The sequence below is a fragment of the Arvicanthis niloticus genome, chromosome 1 (genome assembly GCF_011762505.2).
Source record: "Arvicanthis niloticus isolate mArvNil1 chromosome 1, mArvNil1.pat.X, whole genome shotgun sequence".
Taxonomy (NCBI): domain Eukaryota; kingdom Metazoa; phylum Chordata; class Mammalia; order Rodentia; family Muridae; genus Arvicanthis; species Arvicanthis niloticus.
The window spans coordinates 95,771,717-95,790,465 of NC_047658.1; the positions used below are offsets into that span (position 1 = coordinate 95,771,717).

Consider the following 18,749-nt stretch of genomic DNA (forward strand, 5'->3'; position numbering starts at 1 on the left):
GCTTATCCTTCCTGCCTGCGCTCTTGGCCACCTCAGTTGCCACAGACCAGCTGGACTTTAGCTCCTGAAAAGCAGCTTAGGTTTGAAGGGAACCAGGAGAGCTGCGGACAGGAACCAGAGCACCTGCAGAAACGCCAATTCTGCCATGTTCATCTATCCTTGGCAGGGTGTTACAACTAGCAGGAGCGCGGCAAAAACAGCAGCTTGGCAATCCTACGCCCATCAAGCTGCGGTAAAGGCTCAAGCCAGAAGCCTTCCAACCACAGCTCCACGGGCTGGGGTCTTTATTCTCCAAGGGCTTGGGATGCTCAGGATACAATGTGCATGCGCAGTGGCAGCCTGCCACAGCAGACGTGAGTCCCAATCTCTGCAGATGCGAAGTGCGGTACTGACCGAGGATGCCACGCTCCCATCGACAGCCTACCCCACCCCCCACCCCACCAGCTGCGCATCAACTGCCAGTGCTGTGGAATCTCAGTTCGATGGCCTCCTTTTTGCGGGACTTATGGTTAAAGTACCAGTGGGGCTGTATTTTTCCTATAATGACTTCTTTTCCAAAGCCTGATGTTAATGTCTCTGGGAGACAGCCTTTTTATGCGACAGTAGTCTCTGGTTGGGCTACATGTGGTTTTAGCAATTTTTCTTTTTATAGTGTGGGAAGGAAGGCTTGCCACAGTGGCGGGACTACAGAAATGATTATGGCAGCAGCACAGAGCTGCAATTCGGGGGTGGGGGAGTTATATATAAGTTATACATAAGGGGTTTTGTTTTCCTTGTTCATATCAAATGCGCTTTTTCTTTTTTAAAAGGGTAAGGGGGTTGGCGTATGGACCGGGAAGGGGATTATTTACTGCACCTAAGACTGCAGTAAAAATGGGGTGGGAGGAGGAAAGGGGCTGACAACATTCGACTGCTTGTTTTGTGCCAAATGCTTTTAGATAAGGACGTAATGGCTGATGTAAATACTAACTCTAGATTAGGCAGCCAGTGTGGAAGTGACACTGTAAATTAGATTTTTTTGTGTATGTAAAAATTGTGTTGTGATGTAATCTTTGTGGCGTGGCTTGACTTAAGCAGCAAGTATCACGTGTAAAGCTCAGTTCCATGCATCATATCATTCTACGTCGTTTTCTGCTATGCCGCCAGGACTCTGAATTCATGGCCTTCTCTTACGCAGATACTGGCAGCCAGAATCAGTTCGTGTTTTATTAGGTGCTTCTGTTCATTCATTGAGGTCTAGAGTATAGGCGAAAACTGACGAAATCATTTCAAATTAAAACTGTTGAATTTGGGCTGCAACAAGGTGGTGCTGATGCAGAAAACGGAAGTAAAGGTTTTGGTGAAAACATAATCCTCAGCAGTGCCCTCTAACAGTGACCTCATTCCCATTAGTCAGTAGTGCTTTAAGTTCCACCTATAACTGATATTTCCTATCTGGGTCTTTTGTTTGTTTGGTTTTGCTACTGTTTTTATAATAGTAAGAGCCAGCAGATGGGTTTCAGATCCCATGGCAGGAAGATTAACAGTCAGACTCTGGGGGTTATCAACTTGGCTGGAAAGGCTGCCCATGCCAGATTAGAAAGTAGGTTAAAGTTTCATCCGAGTTTGGGTTATGCCTGCTTGTTGATTATTTGTATCTTTTAATCCTTGGCCATTTCTTTATTAGAAGAATCTCAAGATGTGCATTTTACTATAGTCTTGGTTTAAAATGGTTCAACAATTCACCTGAATTCTATTCTAATATGTTTTGGTGGTGGTGGTTGTTTTGTGTGTGTGTGTGTGTGAGTGAGAGAGAGAGAGAGAGAGAGAGAGAGAGAGAGAGAGAGAGAGAGAGAGAGCGCGCACGCAAGGGGGGTTAATGGGACAATGGCCATAAGGCAGTACTTACTCATTCCTTGAAAGCCAAGTGAAATCTATAGTGAGAAAAATGGAGTGTGGCTTGCCTTCATGTTCACAACAGTTTCGTTTATCTGAGACTATTTCAGAATAGCTGTTTTCTAGTAGTGCAAAAATATCCTCAGTGTCTAGTATGCTATTTTGAATACTGGCAAATGCGAGTTAACATATGATTTCTCCTCTGGGTGTTACGTTTTTCTTCGTCCCAGTAGCCCTATCTATCACCACTATACCTTTTCCTTTGAGAACTGCACCCCCTTCTGGTCATGTCTGGAACAGACCCCCTTCTGCTCTGGCTCTTCATTACCTAAATCTGTTCCCTCCTAATTGTGGGAATAGGGAGAGATGTTAAGGGTCCCCCACCCCCATGGATATAGATTGCTTTTGTATTAAATTTAACTTGAGAAGTACAATCATTTTATTTTCATTTGTTCCTCTGGGCAGTCTTTTCTTGTAAGTAGAAATATGCTTGCAAAAACTGTGAATAAAATTAATTTATCAGGTATCCTATCTGTACAGCCTCACTGACGCTGCTCACAGAGATGTGGACGTGCTGCTGCTGCTCTCCAACGCTGCCTACTACGTGGCCTAGTAAGTCGCCATTGATCTAAAGCTTTTAGTTTGTTTTGGGAAAACATTTGCTTTTGAGAATTATTAACATTTTTTTGTCTTCATGTGTATATGAGATTTCATTGAGCCCTTTAAATAATCTTTCAAAATTTGAGTTATTTATTACTGTTTTAGCTTAGTATTACTTGGAATTCATCAAAATCTGGGCATTCCACACACTTTTTCTTTTTAAACATGGAGGCCACGTACCGTGGCTAGTTTTACTGTAGTTCCCACTGTTCGACACTGAATTCCCTGCAGCTTTTGCCGTTGAATGATTCAGCTCTGCAGATGCACAGCTTGTATGTGCGCATGTCAGTGTTGGCATGGTTACAAGCGTATGATTATGTGACTTTCAGTGTCTCCTTGGTTACAAGCATATGATCAATTATGTGACTTTGGTGGTTTATTAGCGCCGTCTCCAAAAGGCAATTATCTGTGCCATTACCAAAGCGGAAGTGCTTGTTCCATGAGCTACCCAAGATGCAGGCCTAATGTATTTTCTGAGTAAAATATCCCCTTTACTTTCAGCTTGGTTTAAGCTGCCATTTTCCTGTCCTTCCACATGCCTTTGGCACAGGTCATGACAGTTTTCTTCCTTGATTTGGGGTCTCAGACCCATGTGCTGTATATTTCTTAGCTAAAGTGTTTCAATGTATATTGTTTTCATTTTAATTAGATTTGTTTTCATTTTGTTTATAAAACAAATTATTTTTGCCTCATAATTGATTTCCTTTTGTATGTAAAATTCTCCATTAGTTGTTAAATTATGTTATTATCCCCCCCCACCCTCCCACCCCCGAGACAGGGTCTCTCTATTAGATAGCCTTGGTTGGCCTGGAACTCTTTATGTAGACCAGGCCAGTCTGGAACTCACAGGGATCCACATGCGTCTGCCTCCTGAGTGCTGGACTGTCCCGCTTATTTTATAGATATTTTTTATGTTTCACTTTATTTTGGAATGCATGCTGGAAAGCTTTTAAGTGCATGTGGTAGCTTGTAACATGATACCTCAGCTCTGAGCCAGATGAACACTTGCTTTTAACCTTCATTGTATTTCCCTTGCCTAGCTATGATGATGAAGTTGATAAAGTGAACCAGTATCAACGACTGAGCCTAGAAGACCTGGAAAAAATAGAAATAGGTAAATGCTAGCACATTAACTGACCCACAGAAGAGGATGTCCAAGCCATCTGTGATGGCAGACTTCCCTCCTCTTCTTTAGAGACTAAAAATGGGTATGATAGCTTTTATCTTGTGCCTCTTGAGGAGAACTCTAGTGATCAAAAAGTTTAAACAATTACAACTGAATAAGTGTCCTTATGGCCTCATAAAATCATGTTTCATGATAATACAGAGGGTGTAACACAGGGATGCCCTGTTATGGTTAGGATACACACAGGCATGAAATGTTATAATGAAACCTAAGATTAACACACTATGAAAACATTTTTATAAATGGCCATAAGTTTATACATTATTTAAATTATGAATAGAAATATGCTCACAGTTAAGTGATAGTATATGTATAGTGAAGTAAAGAATGTTACCTGAAAAACAACTTTAAACACACTCATTTGTATTAGGTCCTGAACCTACTCTTTTCGGCAAACCAAAGTTCTCCTGCATGCGGCTGCACTACAGGTGCAAAGAAGCAAGTGGTTACTTCCATACCCTGAGAGCTGTACCACGCAGTCCTGAAGAAGATGGGAAAGGTGAGGAAGAGCAAACGGTGAAATTGTCAGAGATACCTAGTGATAGCTTCTTGTTTTATTACAAGTCCATTGCATGGAACACTATAGAACAACTGATTTCTAGAAAGATGGCTCAGGAGTAGCTGGGATTCGAGCCCTCTCCTCATGTTTGAATGGGTGTATCGTGCTGGCAAGCGGCTGTGAAGTGTTTGTCACCTACTTCCAGAGGCAGCTGCTGCTGCTGCTACTTGTTCCTGGGTGTTGCTCCGGCACCTGGCACAGTGCTCAGATCCCTGTGAGGGATCTAAGCTGTTTACTTGCTGTTCATTAGATTTTTGCTCTTGACTTAATCTGTTAAATAATCATCATCTAATGTGCTCTGCAAAGAGTCCAAAGATGGCAACAGTGGGGCAGCTCACAGTCTGCCTTCCTCAGCAGGCTTGTCTTGCTGCAGACCACTTGGGGGGTGGGTAGGAACCAGCGCTCTGTTGCAGATTTTATCCTAGAAGGGAATTCCTCCAAAGGCTGGAGAAACAGATGTGACAGGGAATGAAGAAGTAGTCATTTCAGAAGAAAACATGGGATAGAGTGGCCGTTCTTCAGGTGCTTGCATCAGCAGCAAACAGGGTCCTTCTGTGTTTCAAGATGACCTTCCCTCTACACCAGCTTCCGCTACGGAGTCTCATGTGTTTCTGTCGGCAAAGAAGTCTGGAGAGACTGCAGCAAGGTTTATTACTAATTCACACCCCAAATATTTCCAAAGGATATAGCTGAGCCTCCTATTCCATGCTTAATGCCTGAGTACTTTGAACCTTAGATTGAAGATGTAAGCGAAGCTGCCCTGAAGGAACCAATCAGACTCAAAAAAGCCAAAGCTTCTGTGGACATTTTGAGCAGCTCTTGTAAGCAGGTGACTCTTCAGTAGAGCCCTCTTGGAGCATGGGGCCATTTCATATGTATGGTCCAGTTAACTCTGAGTAAAAATAGCAATAATGTTTATTCTGCTTGATGGCATTGTTTGTGATTTAAGTGGTATAATATACACAATTCATTTTTTGTGCTAGCTTCATCCTGAAATTATAAGTGAAGTAGAACTGCAGGGTTATTTGCTTATTTGCTTTTGCCTTGTGCACTGGCAAAGGAAGTACATGGCCTTTGTTTTTAGCATTAGCTGTGAGAAGGCAAAGCCAAATAAAACAGAAATACTTTATCTTTAAAAAAAAATCACTATCTAGAAAATGTGGAGCAAGTAACAGTTTTCTCTAAGTTTTAGGCAATAAACTAGCATTTAAATCTGTGGCCACAAATTAACTTGAGGCTGTATGTTTTGAAGTCATCACCCCAGTTCCCTGGACTTGGGGTTTTAGTTATCTTTCTACGGAATTCTGGAATGGTCGTAATTTAAGCAGGGAGGAAATAGCTGATGTGGGTTGTACAGCCATAGTCTCTTTCGGTAGAAATCTTTACAACAGTACTAAGTTAAAGTCTTAATTTCTTATTTTGGTACAGAATTTATCTTGATACAGAATGAAGGTTTTCATTGGTATAAATTTCTTCTATTGATATAAAAAATTAAAAAGTACAAGGCTGACTCAGTCCTTCTTTAATTGCCATTACAAACTGATCTGAGATGTTTAAGCCTGTGAGTCAGGGCCAGATAGCAAATTCATGGCTCTGAGTTTATTGTTAGAGTGTTTTCAGATGTTTTAATTATAAATAGCTAAGGGTAGTTAATAGACAATAGTCTAGATTACTTTACATAGATAGTTGGTGTTCAAAAATGTCAGAAATCCACAAAAGATAACATTTAAGGCTATTTATTCACTTATTGTTGAGACAGTCTGCTCCTAACAGCTCCCCATTCATCGATTTAGAGAAGCTGCTGAACACCTCTACCTCCAGGTGAGGCTGTATGTTGTGGCTGGGTGGCCACTGGGCAGAAACTGCCTATCTCTCCTGCAGACCTGTACCAGGCCTGAATAGACTCAAGTTAAGGGTTAGGACAGCTTAGTTCTGCCGAGAAAGAATAAGCTAGTCCTTAATATTCCTTTTTTTCAAGGTCGGTCAGAATATCCTGGGCCAAAAGGCTGAAGACTTCCTGACCTACTGGGGCTGTATGGGTAGGCAGCTGTCTCTACAATTTGTCTCAGTTCTGGAAGCCGTGTTAGACTTCCTATATTTTCAGATAATGATGGTCATTATCAGATTCTAACAAGGTTGAAAGACTGCTTACAGTCTCATAGCCAACCCAAGCTATTTACATTGAGAAAATATATTTGAAAAGATAGTTTTCAGATACTATACAAGCTAAACCAGGATATTAAGTCTTTTAAGTTAGAATAGATGACAGTGTTCTATTTAATTGGCAAAAATGATGGACTGGGTGTTAGATCTATCTTGTACTTGATAAATTACACAATTGTAATAGTTGTGCTCAATTTATATCTGAGATAAAAGAGTCTTTTAACTAGACAGAAAGGGGGAAATGTGGATTGCTGTCTATATGCAGGTGAGGGCAAGCACAAGATAAGGTGAGAGCCTGTGATTGGGTAGTGAAAGGAAGGCGGGCTGAGAATTTTAGAGAGTACAGAGAAAAGGGAAGAAGAAAAGATGGAACCTATAGGAGAGGAGGAGGAGCCAGAACCACACAGTCCTGGGAGTCTTAAGTATTGGGGATTTCTTAGATAGCTGATTAAATAGTAGTAGGGTGCATTTGCCCCATCTAGAGGTATAGCTTGTGTTTATATCAATTGAGTTTTGAGTTTATTGTGCAGGTGTTTTGTGGGTTGAGAATTTACTAAGATAAATCTGATAAATCACAAGCCTCTAGAGTTTTGATTTTACTGGGTTAATCTGTAACAAGAGAACGGTGGGCTAGCCATGGAGGCGGCAAGACCACTGGTGCCAGAGAGTAGCCGCTAGCTACTTCGCAGCCCCTCCCAGGAGTGGAGTTACCATGACAACAAGAGGCTAGGGCTATCCACCACATGGGATGGTGCATTTTTATATTTCCCACTATATGGGACAACTGGTAAGAGCTGTGTTTGGATTTCAGACACTCTTCAGTGCATTGCAGAGATGCTGCAGATCACCAAGCAAGCCATGGGACTGGATGTTCCCATAATTGAAAAGAAACTTGAGAGGTCAGTATCAAGAGTGAAGATGGCATTCAGCAGCATTAGCCTTGCGCGTCTCAGAATGGCTGTCTCATGCTACCTGAGGGGCTCTGGCCTTTGAAATGTAACCAGTCCCAGTTGACCACTGTGCAGACCTGGTGCAAAAAAAAAAAAAAAAAAAAAGATACAAATCTTTTCATTTATCTGTAGAGGTGTAGTTATATTTCTAACTGAAAACACTACCCAACACCCAACACCTTTTGGATGGTGGGGTTTTAGTGTCAAGTCCAGTTATTTGGATTTATCAGTTAGCAGTACCCGGCTTCCAGTATTTTGGATTCCATAAGGAATTAACTTTTTTTTCTTTTTCAACTTATAGGAAAAGCAGTAAGCCTCATGAGGACATCATTGGTGTCAGATCTCAAAACCAAGGCTCTCTGGCCCAGGGGAAAAGCTTTTTAATGAGCAAATTTTCATCTCTAAATCAAAAAGTAAAGCAGACCAAATCCAATGTGAACATTAGCAACCTACGAAAATTAGGAAACTTTGCAAAGCCTGAAATGAAAGTTAACTTTCTAAAACCAAACTTAAAAGTCAATCTTTGGAAGTCAGACAGTAGTCTTGAGACCATGGAAAACCCAGGAGTGATGGATAATAAGGTCCAGGGAGAGTCTGATGGGGACATTTCTTCAGATAATGACTCGTACCACTCTGATGAATTCCTTACAAATTCTAAGTCAGAGGAAGACAAGCAGCTAGCCAATTCTTTAGAGAGTGTGGGGCCAGTAGATTACATTCTCCCGAGCTGTGGGATTATTGCTTCAGCACCTCGATTAGGTAGTCGATCCCAGTCTGCCAGCAGCACCGATATCAGCATTCATGCTCCCTCAGAAGCTACTGTTGGTTATGGAAGTGAGCTTGGAAAAGGCCCAGAGTCTCCCTTGAAGAAAAGCCCTTCTGCTGACGTCCACATATTGACTGGTTTTGCAAAGCCCATGGATGTTTACTGCCAGAGATTTGTGCAGGACGCACAGAACAAAATGAACGAGCTGTCAGAGGACAGGTCTGTATTTCAGAATAGTGAGGAAGGAGATCACAAGCCTACCCATGTTTCTAATGCAGAAGCCCAGTCAGAACCAGTGGGACAGATGCCTTCTCGGCCCTCTCAGTTAAATGTCTCTTGCTCTGTGACAGGCCCGCAGTTCTTGTCAGTTGAACATTCTGTTCATCCAGTGGTGTCTCAGAAGACCCCCAGCTCCGGGTCCAGCCTTCTGGAGCTTGAGGCAGGGCTTTGCGTAACGCCTTCTTCAGAGAGCAGCAGCAGCAGAGCAGTCTCTCCCTTTGCAAAGATCCGCAGCTCCATGGTCCAAGTTGCTAATATCACCCAAGCTGGGCTAACTCATGGGATAAACTTGGCAGTTGCTAAAGTTCAGAAGAGTCCAGCAGAACCCGAAGTGGTTAACGAAATTCAACAAAATGAACTGAAAAATATGTTTACACAATGCCAGACACGAATAATTCAGATTTAGATTCTAGTCACAATCCTTTGTCTTTTATTTAAAAATTCAAAATGAAGTTTTCACCTATCAGGCTACTTTAACCTGTACTGAGTTTAGGGATTTCAAATTCTAATTATGTTTATTGGCAACTGTTTTACAAGGAGTCTGAACCTTAACAAATTTCCAGATATGTAAGCCAAGACTACAAGCAATCATCCTGGATTATGGACCAGAATAGCAAACACACTAGAGTGGTTTGTGCATGTCACTCAGGACGGAGCAGGAAAGAAACCAAGCTGTTGTCTGGAGGAGAAGATGCCCTGAAGCAGATGTAGTGTGGACACCCGTTTAAGGAGTATTTCTCTGCTCTATCAGTTCATCCCTCTGCTTCTATAAAGGAAATTATGCATTTCATTTTAGTGATACTAATGTGCATTAGCATCTAAAATTTAAAAAGTAGTCATGCAGCTTAACCATTTTCTGAAGTTGAGAATTAACAATGGTGAAAATGTATTTTCATTTGACCCCAATCTCTCCCTATGTTTTTTTTTTTTCTTTCTCAAAGTCTTAAATAAATATGGGCTTGCCCATCATAAAATAACTTGCTGCAGGAACATAAGATCATGTTTATTGACTCTAGGGATCTCTAGAAAAGTTGAACTCTTTCAAGAGGGACATTTAGCACCTCTCGTAGGTTCTATAACGATGGAAAAACATAGCCAAAGTACAGGTTAAATTGGTTTTATGCAGTAACTAACCACCAAGAACCTCTTCTGTAACCCAGAGTAAGATTAAGTTGTAGGGCACATTCTAGCAGGTATCAATGTTTCTGGCGTCCTTTAGAGCCTTACTCCAGTTAACTGACTCTCAGTTTAACATTATGTCTGTTAAAACTCTGATAAGCATTCCGATTTTGTTATTTATTAGAAGTGTCAAGTCTTGTGACTATTAAAGTACTACTGTAATTCAAAGCATCAGTGTGTGAGAATTTCTTGTATAGCATTTAATAGTAAAAGTGGTTTTCAATCAAAGAATTCATAAACGGTTTATAATCAAACACTTGTTTTGAACTTTCAATTAAAGTGTTCTTCTATTTTAAAAATGAAAACTGTATTTTAAATCCCAAACATTAAAAACTGAATGCTGCAGTCTGGTTTTTTTTTCCCTTATTTGTCTTTAGGGTCTTCAGAGTAGTTAAGTATTAAGCCAGGTCAGATGGGAAAATAATGCATGTTTGGTTTTCTGCGGAGACGACCCATGAAGAGATCTGACAACAGAAGTTAAAGCAATGATTATTTCCAAAGAGACCCAGATGCCTGCTCAGGGTTAATGTCCGGTCCAGACTCAGAGCTACAAATGTGAGCACCTGTGCGTGGGCACGGGCGAGATGTGAGCACCTGTGCGTGGGCACGGGCGAGATGTGAGCACCTGTGTGTGGGCACGGGCAAGATGTGAGCACCTGTGTGTGGGCACGGGCAAGATGTGAGCACCTGTGTGTGGGCACGGGCGAGATGTGAGCACCTATGCGGGCGCGGGCGAGATGGCGTCTCAAAGGCTGAAGATTTCCATCCCTTCCAGTTCAACTGGAGGAGACGCTGTCCTGTATTTCTAACTCATGAAAAACGGCCCACGGCACTGGAAATTTGCAAGTTTTATTTACTAGACAGGGTTATTTTATAGGAACTTTTCTGTAAGACCAAGCAAAATTATGACTTCTCTTTGGTAAATTACAGTTTACATTGGTACAGTTTGACAAGATAAACTAAAAACTTTGTTCTAGGACAAAGAAAATGCATTTTCAAAAATCTATGTGAACACTTTATTTTCAAAAGTTTAAGGAAGATCTGTCTACCAGTTATAAAAATGAAAACCAGTTAGAATTCTAGTATGAACATTATTTACATTAACTTATAAAAATAGACTTGAGGTTAGGAAAAGAATGCTGAACTAGCAGTTTGTACTTCCTTTTGTCAGGCTAATCCCTTGTTTTATCAAGGCCAACCCTGTTTCCTTGGTTAGCAATGTCGATGTAAGCCTTTTTTTAGCAGGAGAAAAAATTAAGGAACCATTGCATTCATCCCATCCGTTTCCAGCTGAATTCATCTTCATATACACAGCAGATAAGGTTATCAGCGAGGTTCTAACTTTTCTGAAGATTCTCATTGCCACAATCACCATTAATACTACATTAACTTGCAAATCAAAGTACTAACACTCCTGTTCATTTGAAAATACACGTATCAAAATGAACTGGTCTAAGGAAATCCTATCTATAACTGTATGGGCCTTTACTGCACTAATAAATGATGTTACTTATATTAAAAGCTCAAAATCCAGTACATTCATCAAATTAGCTAAGCAATGAGGAAAATGAAAAAAGTCCCCACCCTGCACAGGCTGGGATGTAGCTCAACCGAGACAACACTTCTCCAGCATGTATGAGAAGCCAGGGTTCCATACACGGCACCAAAGATTCTTCCTCAAGCTTTCCTATCTAAGTAGCGTTTTTTCCTGTTCGGACAAGGTTCCATAGGAGCAGTGTCCCCTTCAGTCCCATAAAGCGATAGCTGCAGACGACAGATGCAGGAGATGAGAAAAGTTAAGGACAATGTGGTGATCTTCACACAGCTGCATTTATTCCATTAAAAGATTCTTGTGTTTGGAGAGTGTCCTTTATGAAAACAAAATTGTGATCACAGTGTTTTGTTCTTTTTTTCTCTCAAATGACTTGGCAAAATCAATTGGCAATCCTAACCCAGGAAGGCATTACTAGTCTATGAAATCTGAAAGCTGGGAACCGCTGCCATGGGAAAGCCTAGTTCTGCGAGCTGTTACAGGTGGGAAGTGGGGAAATCCCTTCTGTGGCAAATGTGTAGAAAATGACACTAGAGAAGTCACATCCCGAGCTTGACACTCAGACCTGTTCTAAATTGACACAGTTCTTCAAATGATTGCAGAGGAAGCTGGCACTTTCACAGTCTGGCCTCGGATGTAGCTGTGGCTAAGGAAATGGTATGATCAGCAACATTATTATTCAACTTTTAATATCAAATACATTTTTGTACATCATAACTAATTATAAAACAAACTCCAAAACTCCATAAAACCAGTAAGGTAAAAGCCCTTACAGAGAATCATATAAACTTTAGGTGTCACCAGACTTGATTTCAGGAAAAGTCATGTTTTTTTTTGGATACAAATTATCTATAAAACAATGTGGTATAAAGGACTCTGGATTGTACAGCACGAGGCTGTAGCTTGCCATTCTCTGCAAGTTCAGGGTTCTAAAGTTCGTTCCCGTTCACACCCACGCTCTTCTGCTGCTGAAGCCTGTTCTTCCTGGAGTACTCCAGCTGCTTCGCTCTGAGCCATCGTTCTCTTGAGAGTGTTGTCTGACCGGCGCTCAGAGACAGAAATCTGATTTAAATAAAAATTACCTCGAGTTAGGATGGTTGGCTTAAAGTTTTAAGAACTACAAAAGTGCCCTCTCTCTTCTTCTCCTCTTCTCTGTCTCTCTGTGTGCGCCCTTTCTCTCTTTCTCACTCTCCTACCTCATCCCCCCTTAAAAAACAAAAACAAAAAACCAGGGAAGCTTTGCGAGCCTATCAGGAGGCAAGAGTATATGGTTGGTACACATAAGCAAAGGCCAAGTATAACCTCACAAATCCCTGAGGAGCCAGCGTTAGAGGGAGGCTGGCTTAGAGAGCAAGGCTGTCCTACTGCTAAAGTCCTGCTAAGTAACTCTCAGTAGGCACTTTCATTGGGTGGGTCTTTTCATGTCTTGTGTTTTCATGGTGGACTATGCCTGACATCAGGAATCTCCCTCAACCACTCTCTTCCTTCTTAGTTCATGAGCTCAGGCTGGCATGACCAGGCCAGTTTGCCCTGGATTCCTCATGGCTATGGCCACACATACACAGGGTCTGAATGTCAATCTTCAGACAAAAGCTTTGTCCATCTGTTCAATCCTAGATGCTTTTGAAAGGAAAAGTTCCTTTGTTTTTAGAATTCTGCCTCAGATACTGCTGAGTAAGTCAGAAGTGCACACGGCTAACACAAAGGGGATATGGGTGAGCACACTTACCGAGCCACCACGAGCAGCTGGTGGAGATCATCTGCTGTGATACTCTGAGGGTCATTTTTACGCATTTCCACAAAATCATCTTCAACTGCCTGTATCAGAAGAATAATACACTTGTAAACGTATTCCTTCAAAACCTTTTACATGCATTTCAAAACAATTTCCTTTTTTATAGAGAAAAAGAAACATGGTCCTTGACTGAGGTAAAAATAATGGTAGACAAATGGTAGCAACAAAGGTAAAAAGAGGAAAAACCAAAACTTCAGCCCCATTACAAAATGCAACACGGAAAACATTCTACATTCAGCTTAGCCCCATTGAGAATGCCAAACAAGCACAGAAGCCAGCATCCTCTACAGTGTGATGGTGCACAGCTGTAATGCCAGCACTGGGGATGCTGAGGGAGAAGGACCGCAAGTTAAAGACCTGCCTGTGTCCAATACAGCAGAGTACAATGGTTGAACTCAGCTCTGTCAAAATCATGGAGACTTCCAGTAACTTGGGTACCATTTATGCAAGAAAACAGTGGCTTTTGATAAGAGTGTTGAGCCTGTGACATTTGAGCTTGTTTTCGATCTCCACACCCCTCAGGTGATGTCCTCTAGGCAGGGTTGGAGTTCCTGCACTGCTGCTCTGATCTGCAAGGCTGCCTTTCCTAATCTAACTTGAAGCCTGTTATAGCTGTTCTACTGCTGTTACCACTAATACCTTGCTATATAAATTAAGCTCCAGGAACAGATTATTTATACACACACCATTATGTTTCCCTTACATAGTGCATGAGACCTGGTACTAGCTCCAGTTACAAGCACCTCCTGGGGCTCGAGCATGCATCACTCTTGGAAAACGGATGACTACTATATAAAGAACTAAAGGAGATTATGTGAACAGTGCCTCACCAAGCAGAGAACATCAATAAGAAAATAATGTTGAAAAAGAAGTAAACAGGAAATTCTATAAATAAAAAAATAAGGCAATTAATAGCAATAATTGTAGAAAATTTGAGCAGACACAAAAGTTAGTCAAACCTCAAGATAGGTGAACAAAGCCTTTTTAGATTGAAACAAAAAAATAATGGAAAATGACCAAAGTTTCAAAGATCCGCAGCTCACCATCAAATGCGCTGACGTGAGGGTGATCAAGGGCCAGTGGGAGAGAAAGCAGCAGGAAGGAAATGAAGTTAGGAAACCAAAAACGATGGCCCCTAAAAACCTGAAGGCTTCAGTATGTAGTGGGTTGGCTCAATGCTGCCTGTATTCTAAGGCTAGCATTGGTTCCTCAAGATCTGGTTGTCCTAGAGTCCAAGCACACAGACCCAAGTGATTCTATGTGACCTAGCCCTCAAGTTATTTCTGAATAAAAGTGCCTACAGCCAATAGCTGGGCAGAAGAGGCCCAGGCAGGTCTTAGGTCCCAGGCAGAAGAGGCCCAGGCAGGTCTTAGGTCCCAGGCAGAAGAGGCCCAGGCAGGTCTTAGGGTTCCCAGGCAGAAGAGGCCCAGGCAGGTCTTAGGGTTCCCAGGCCTGGGGTGGGAGGAAAACGAGGAGGGAGAGAAGAAGGTGACGGGAGGAGAAGCCGCCATGGGTTAGGTGAGTCATGAAAACATGGCCCTGAGGACTGGCCATTGGAGTTAAGAGCGGCCCAGATGAAACATGGCTTAGAGGGTGGGTGTCTGTCCAGCTCTTGTGCTGTTTAAGGCTTATTGTAAATGTAAGGGTTGTGTGAGTCTTTTATTGGGAACTAAATGATTAAGGCCAGGTAGAAACCCCAGATTGGGATTAAAAATTTCTACAGTAGGGTGCTAAAGACTTGACCAAAATAATGCACACATTAAGAAGCATAGCAAACTGCAGTAGGACAGACAGACAATAGAAACCCGGACTGACAACTCCTCTGGGTGTTGGAGGCATGTTCTTTTGTGTGTGTGTGTGTGGGGGGGGGGGGTATTTCAAGACAGGGTTTCTGGAGGCATGTTCTTTTTTGGGGTTTTTTTTTTTTTTTTTTTTTGAGACAGGGTTTCTGGAGGCATGTTCTTAAGGAGCAGCTACTGCTGACAGAACTGAGAAAAGCAGAACATGCAGGAAACAGACATGGAATATCTAAGAGCTTTAATCCCAGCTCTCAGGTTGGGGATTTAGCTCAGTGGTAGAGCGCTTGCCTAGCAAGCGCAAGGCCCTGGGTTTGATCCTCAGCTCTGGAAAAAAAAAAAAAAAAAAAAAAAAAAAAAAAAAACCCAGCTCACAGGAGGCAGAGGCAACAGATCTCTCTGACTTTTAGGCCAGCCTGGTCCACACAGTGAGATCATGATGTATGGAAAAAAAAAGAGAGAAGGCGAGAGATCAGCGGCAGGTGCTGCACAGTGAAGGCCTTGGCTGTGAAACCCAGCATCATAAAACAAATGAACAAAACAATAAAAGATGGTCACAGAAAAAGCTGAAGAAGTTGTCACAGAAGACACGACCTCCGTCTAGGCAGCTGCACAGGGAAATCCTGACCAGTGTGAAGCTGTGCATGATGTCTGCTATAGCCCTGTATTTCTTCTCAGTCTAAGGTCAGTCTAGGCTATACAGCAAAACCACAAACAACTCAGAAAAGCAACAGAAACTGTTTTTTTCTTGTTCAGCTTTCCCCTCTGGTTTGAAAGACAATAACATAAAGTGATAATTAGTAAGACGACACACCAAGTGCACTGTGGATATACGACACTGGCTAGAACTTGTGAAACAACACTGTGAATGAGGGATGAAGAACAGACTTTGTATTAATGTAGTTAAACCATCTGTCAATCCTGAGTACATCACAAGGCTCAAAAACTACCATTGAGGTAGGAGCTGGAGAGGTGAGAAAGAACGCTTGCTGCACTGTAACAAAAGAGCTGGCTTGATCCCCAGTGGTGAAAATACTTCAACCAACCAAACACAATTGAAATGCAGTAGAAAGGAGGTCGCTAAGAGAAAGAAGGACAAAAAATGAAATCTCTTAAACAGAAGATCATAATGAAGACTAAAGTCACCCAACACTAACCCTGCCTAACAAGTAACTGCAGTAAGGTGCATGAACCCCAGAACGTACCAGGACTTCTTGCTTGACTAAGGCATACCTTGGTTATGTCGTCTGATATGTTGTAATCCAGGAACCTCAACAAGGTCAGGTAGATTCGGAACTTGTTGAGCACGGATGGCAGCACAGCTGAGAGCAGGCCATTCATGTATTCCTCCATGTTGGGTGGTATCAGCTGGGGCTGCAGGTGAATCTGGCAGTCTGCCTGGAAAGAGAAAGATCAACGATTCCCAAGTTCCTGCAACTGCCTACATTTCATCGGAGGCAGCCCTCAGCGTGGAAGGGAATTAGAAAACACAATTTGAGGAGGGGATATTTTAAAAATCTTAGTGTGTTCAGTCAGTCTGGATCATAAAAGACACAAAATCACTGCAATGTGATTTTGAGCTTGATTCCGAGGATCTACATAGACGAAAAGAGAACCACCTCCTACAAGTTGTCCTCCAACCTTTAAACAGCAGCTGGTGTACATGTGCCCGAACCCCAAATAATGAATGAAAAGAGGGAAACGTTAAAACAATAAATTTACTACATAACTCATGATAGCCTCCAACTCGAGACTGGCCGGCCTCTGCGTTCACAGTACTCGGAATCAGTTTTATGCTACCTCACAGACCACTATATAACTTGGGTTGGGGGATGGGGACAGATAAAGTAAGAACAGTAAGTAGAACAGCAGTTGGGTTATTAAGGGAATGAGCTCTACTCCCTTTCGTTTGTTTTTCTGAGACAGGGCTTCTCTGTAGCCCTGGCTGTCCTGGAACTCGCTCTGGAGATCAGCCTGCCCTGCCTCCGGAGTGCTGAGATTAAAGGTGTGCCACCATCCCAAGCCATCTTCTACTCTTTACTTCAGATATGAGAGGTGCCCCTGCCAGGGGCTTTGGTTATCTTAAGATTTGTTGGTTCTTGACAGTTATAAATAAATTTTTACATGGAGGTAAAATAAAAATACCAGATTCTCTTGTTAATAATAATTTCAATCTCAAAATTTCAACTTTTTGAACCCTCTGGATGGAATCTGAGGCCCTCCTCGAGATAGGCAAATGTTCTACCACTGAGCTATCCTCACTCTTGGCCAGTCCAAGCCACTAAGAGACCCTGTCTCAAAATGCAGGGTATATGGTTCCCGAGGGTGATCCCCGGCCTTGACATATATATGTACAAGTGCAGCTGTACACACAGACAATATAAATGACAGAAAAGGACAGAGGGACAACAATAATCTTTACAGTGTAACCTCCCTCCACCTAACCCTCAGCCATCATACCGGAAGTAGTGACCTCCCCTCGGAAGTGATGAGAATATTGATATTACATGGGAACTCCATTTGGTGGTAACTGAAGTCGTAATCCACCTTCTGCCAGGTTATCAGGTTACTCAGGGCGGTTACATTATGAACACCTAGAAAAGCAAGACCATTACCGGCAGTGCTGTGATTTTAATCACTTAAGCAAATTAGTCTGATGACCATAAACTTAAGACATGTAGTTTCTGCTGCTTAACTGAAGGACACAGGAGCCAACAATCTTAAGGTGAATGTCAGTAAATCTGTTAACTACGTAATGAACTCCACACAGTATTAGGCCAAATGAGACTTTCTGGGGGCCAAACCTCACTCAAATGTGAACTCTGGTAAGGTCAGTACTTCCTAGGTCATGGTTACAGTAGGATGGGAAAACCATTTCCTTAGAAAGTAAGGTTGTGACTTCCCAATTTACACATTTCTGAGACAGGATTTGATGAAGCCTAACTGGCCTTGAACTCCTGGTTTTCCTGCCTCTGCCTTCCAAGTGACAGGACTGCAGGTGGGTGCCGCCACCTGCTAGACTTTCCTGACTTTATGTTTCTCTTTGCCTTACACGTTCCCACTCTTCCTTATTTTTCCGTCTCCTCTTTTGTGCCTTGGCTTTCTACGGTGTTACCTGCACTCACTTCAGGTGGACTCGATCCAGCATGCTCTTGTTACTTTCTTTAACAAGTTCCACAACTGAAGTTAGTTTAAACTATCTGATCCATTTTTCCCCAGAAACGATAAAAACTATTTACCAAGTTCCCATGGGTGTACAAAATGTCACACTGAATCTTTTTCATCCTTTCTTGAGCTAATAGGCAACCAATAGAATGTCACAACAAAACAACTGGCAGACACAGTTTGTGGCACATGCTTTAGTCAAATACATATTTTAAAAATATTTGTTAAATGTTAAGTTTGCGTTAGAAGTCATCGCCAGCTCTGGCTACATGAGAAGACAGCAAGCATCTACATCATACCTGGCGTGTCCAATTGTCCTTGCTCCAAAAGAGTCTCATCAATGACCAGGGAAGTGTTGTTGGGCAACTGAAGGAGGCCGCTGACCAGTCTGTTGGCTGTATAGTCTTTGTGGGGAATGAGTTTCAAGTGGTTCATGTTTTCTATAGTCATCTGTAGACGAAAAGACTGAGACAGAAATTGTAATAAGCAAAGATCCAAGCTTCTCTATTCATGTGCGCGCACACACACACAGAGACACACACACACACACACAGACACACAGACACACACACACATTTAGAGACAAAATGCTTGTGTTTCACATGGAATGATACCATTTCTAAGAAATGAGACATGGTCTTTGCAACTCTCAGGAACTATCTTTGGCCACCCCCCTTCTAGCTGCTTATGCCCCATGTTTCAGCTGACCTAGTGCAAACGGAGAGGTAAGGCCAGCCAGAGATACAAAACGGTAGACAGCCAAACATCAGTGAGCCAGAAGACTGCATTAAGGGACAGGAGCTAGTAAATGCAAAGACTGCTAA

General features: G+C 42.2%; 2 protein-coding genes across 8 annotated transcripts in view; one reads left to right on the forward strand and one right to left on the reverse strand.

The window, feature by feature from the left end:
• Nucleotides 1–9,785, forward strand: part of Inpp5f (inositol polyphosphate-5-phosphatase F) — an 88,498-nt gene extending 78,713 nt beyond the window's left edge. For 6 of the 7 annotated variants that reach the window (XM_034509293.2, XM_076911382.1, XM_076911384.1 and 3 more), the window contains 5 exons: nt 2,416–2,487; nt 3,576–3,649; nt 4,092–4,220; nt 7,255–7,342; nt 7,695–9,785. In XM_034509293.2, coding sequence (XP_034365184.1) covers nt 2,416–2,487; nt 3,576–3,649; nt 4,092–4,220; nt 7,255–7,342; nt 7,695–8,844 — 1,513 coding nt within the window. In that variant the 3' untranslated portion in view covers nt 8,845–9,785. The remainder of the gene's footprint in view (nt 1–2,415; nt 2,488–3,575; nt 3,650–4,091; nt 4,221–7,254; nt 7,343–7,694) is intronic. The other variant, XM_076911403.1, reaches the window with a different exon arrangement.
• Nucleotides 9,786–10,450: 665 nt separating this feature from the next.
• Mcmbp (minichromosome maintenance complex binding protein) overlaps nt 10,451–18,749 on the reverse strand; it is a 40,659-nt gene continuing 32,360 nt past the window's right edge. The window contains exons 12-16 of the mRNA XM_034493761.1: nt 18,225–18,390; nt 17,221–17,354; nt 15,994–16,158; nt 12,899–12,987; nt 10,451–12,231 (exon numbers count right to left, since the gene is read on the reverse strand). Coding sequence (XP_034349652.1) covers nt 12,099–12,231; nt 12,899–12,987; nt 15,994–16,158; nt 17,221–17,354; nt 18,225–18,390 — 687 coding nt within the window. The 3' untranslated portion in view covers nt 10,451–12,098. The remainder of the gene's footprint in view (nt 12,232–12,898; nt 12,988–15,993; nt 16,159–17,220; nt 17,355–18,224; nt 18,391–18,749) is intronic.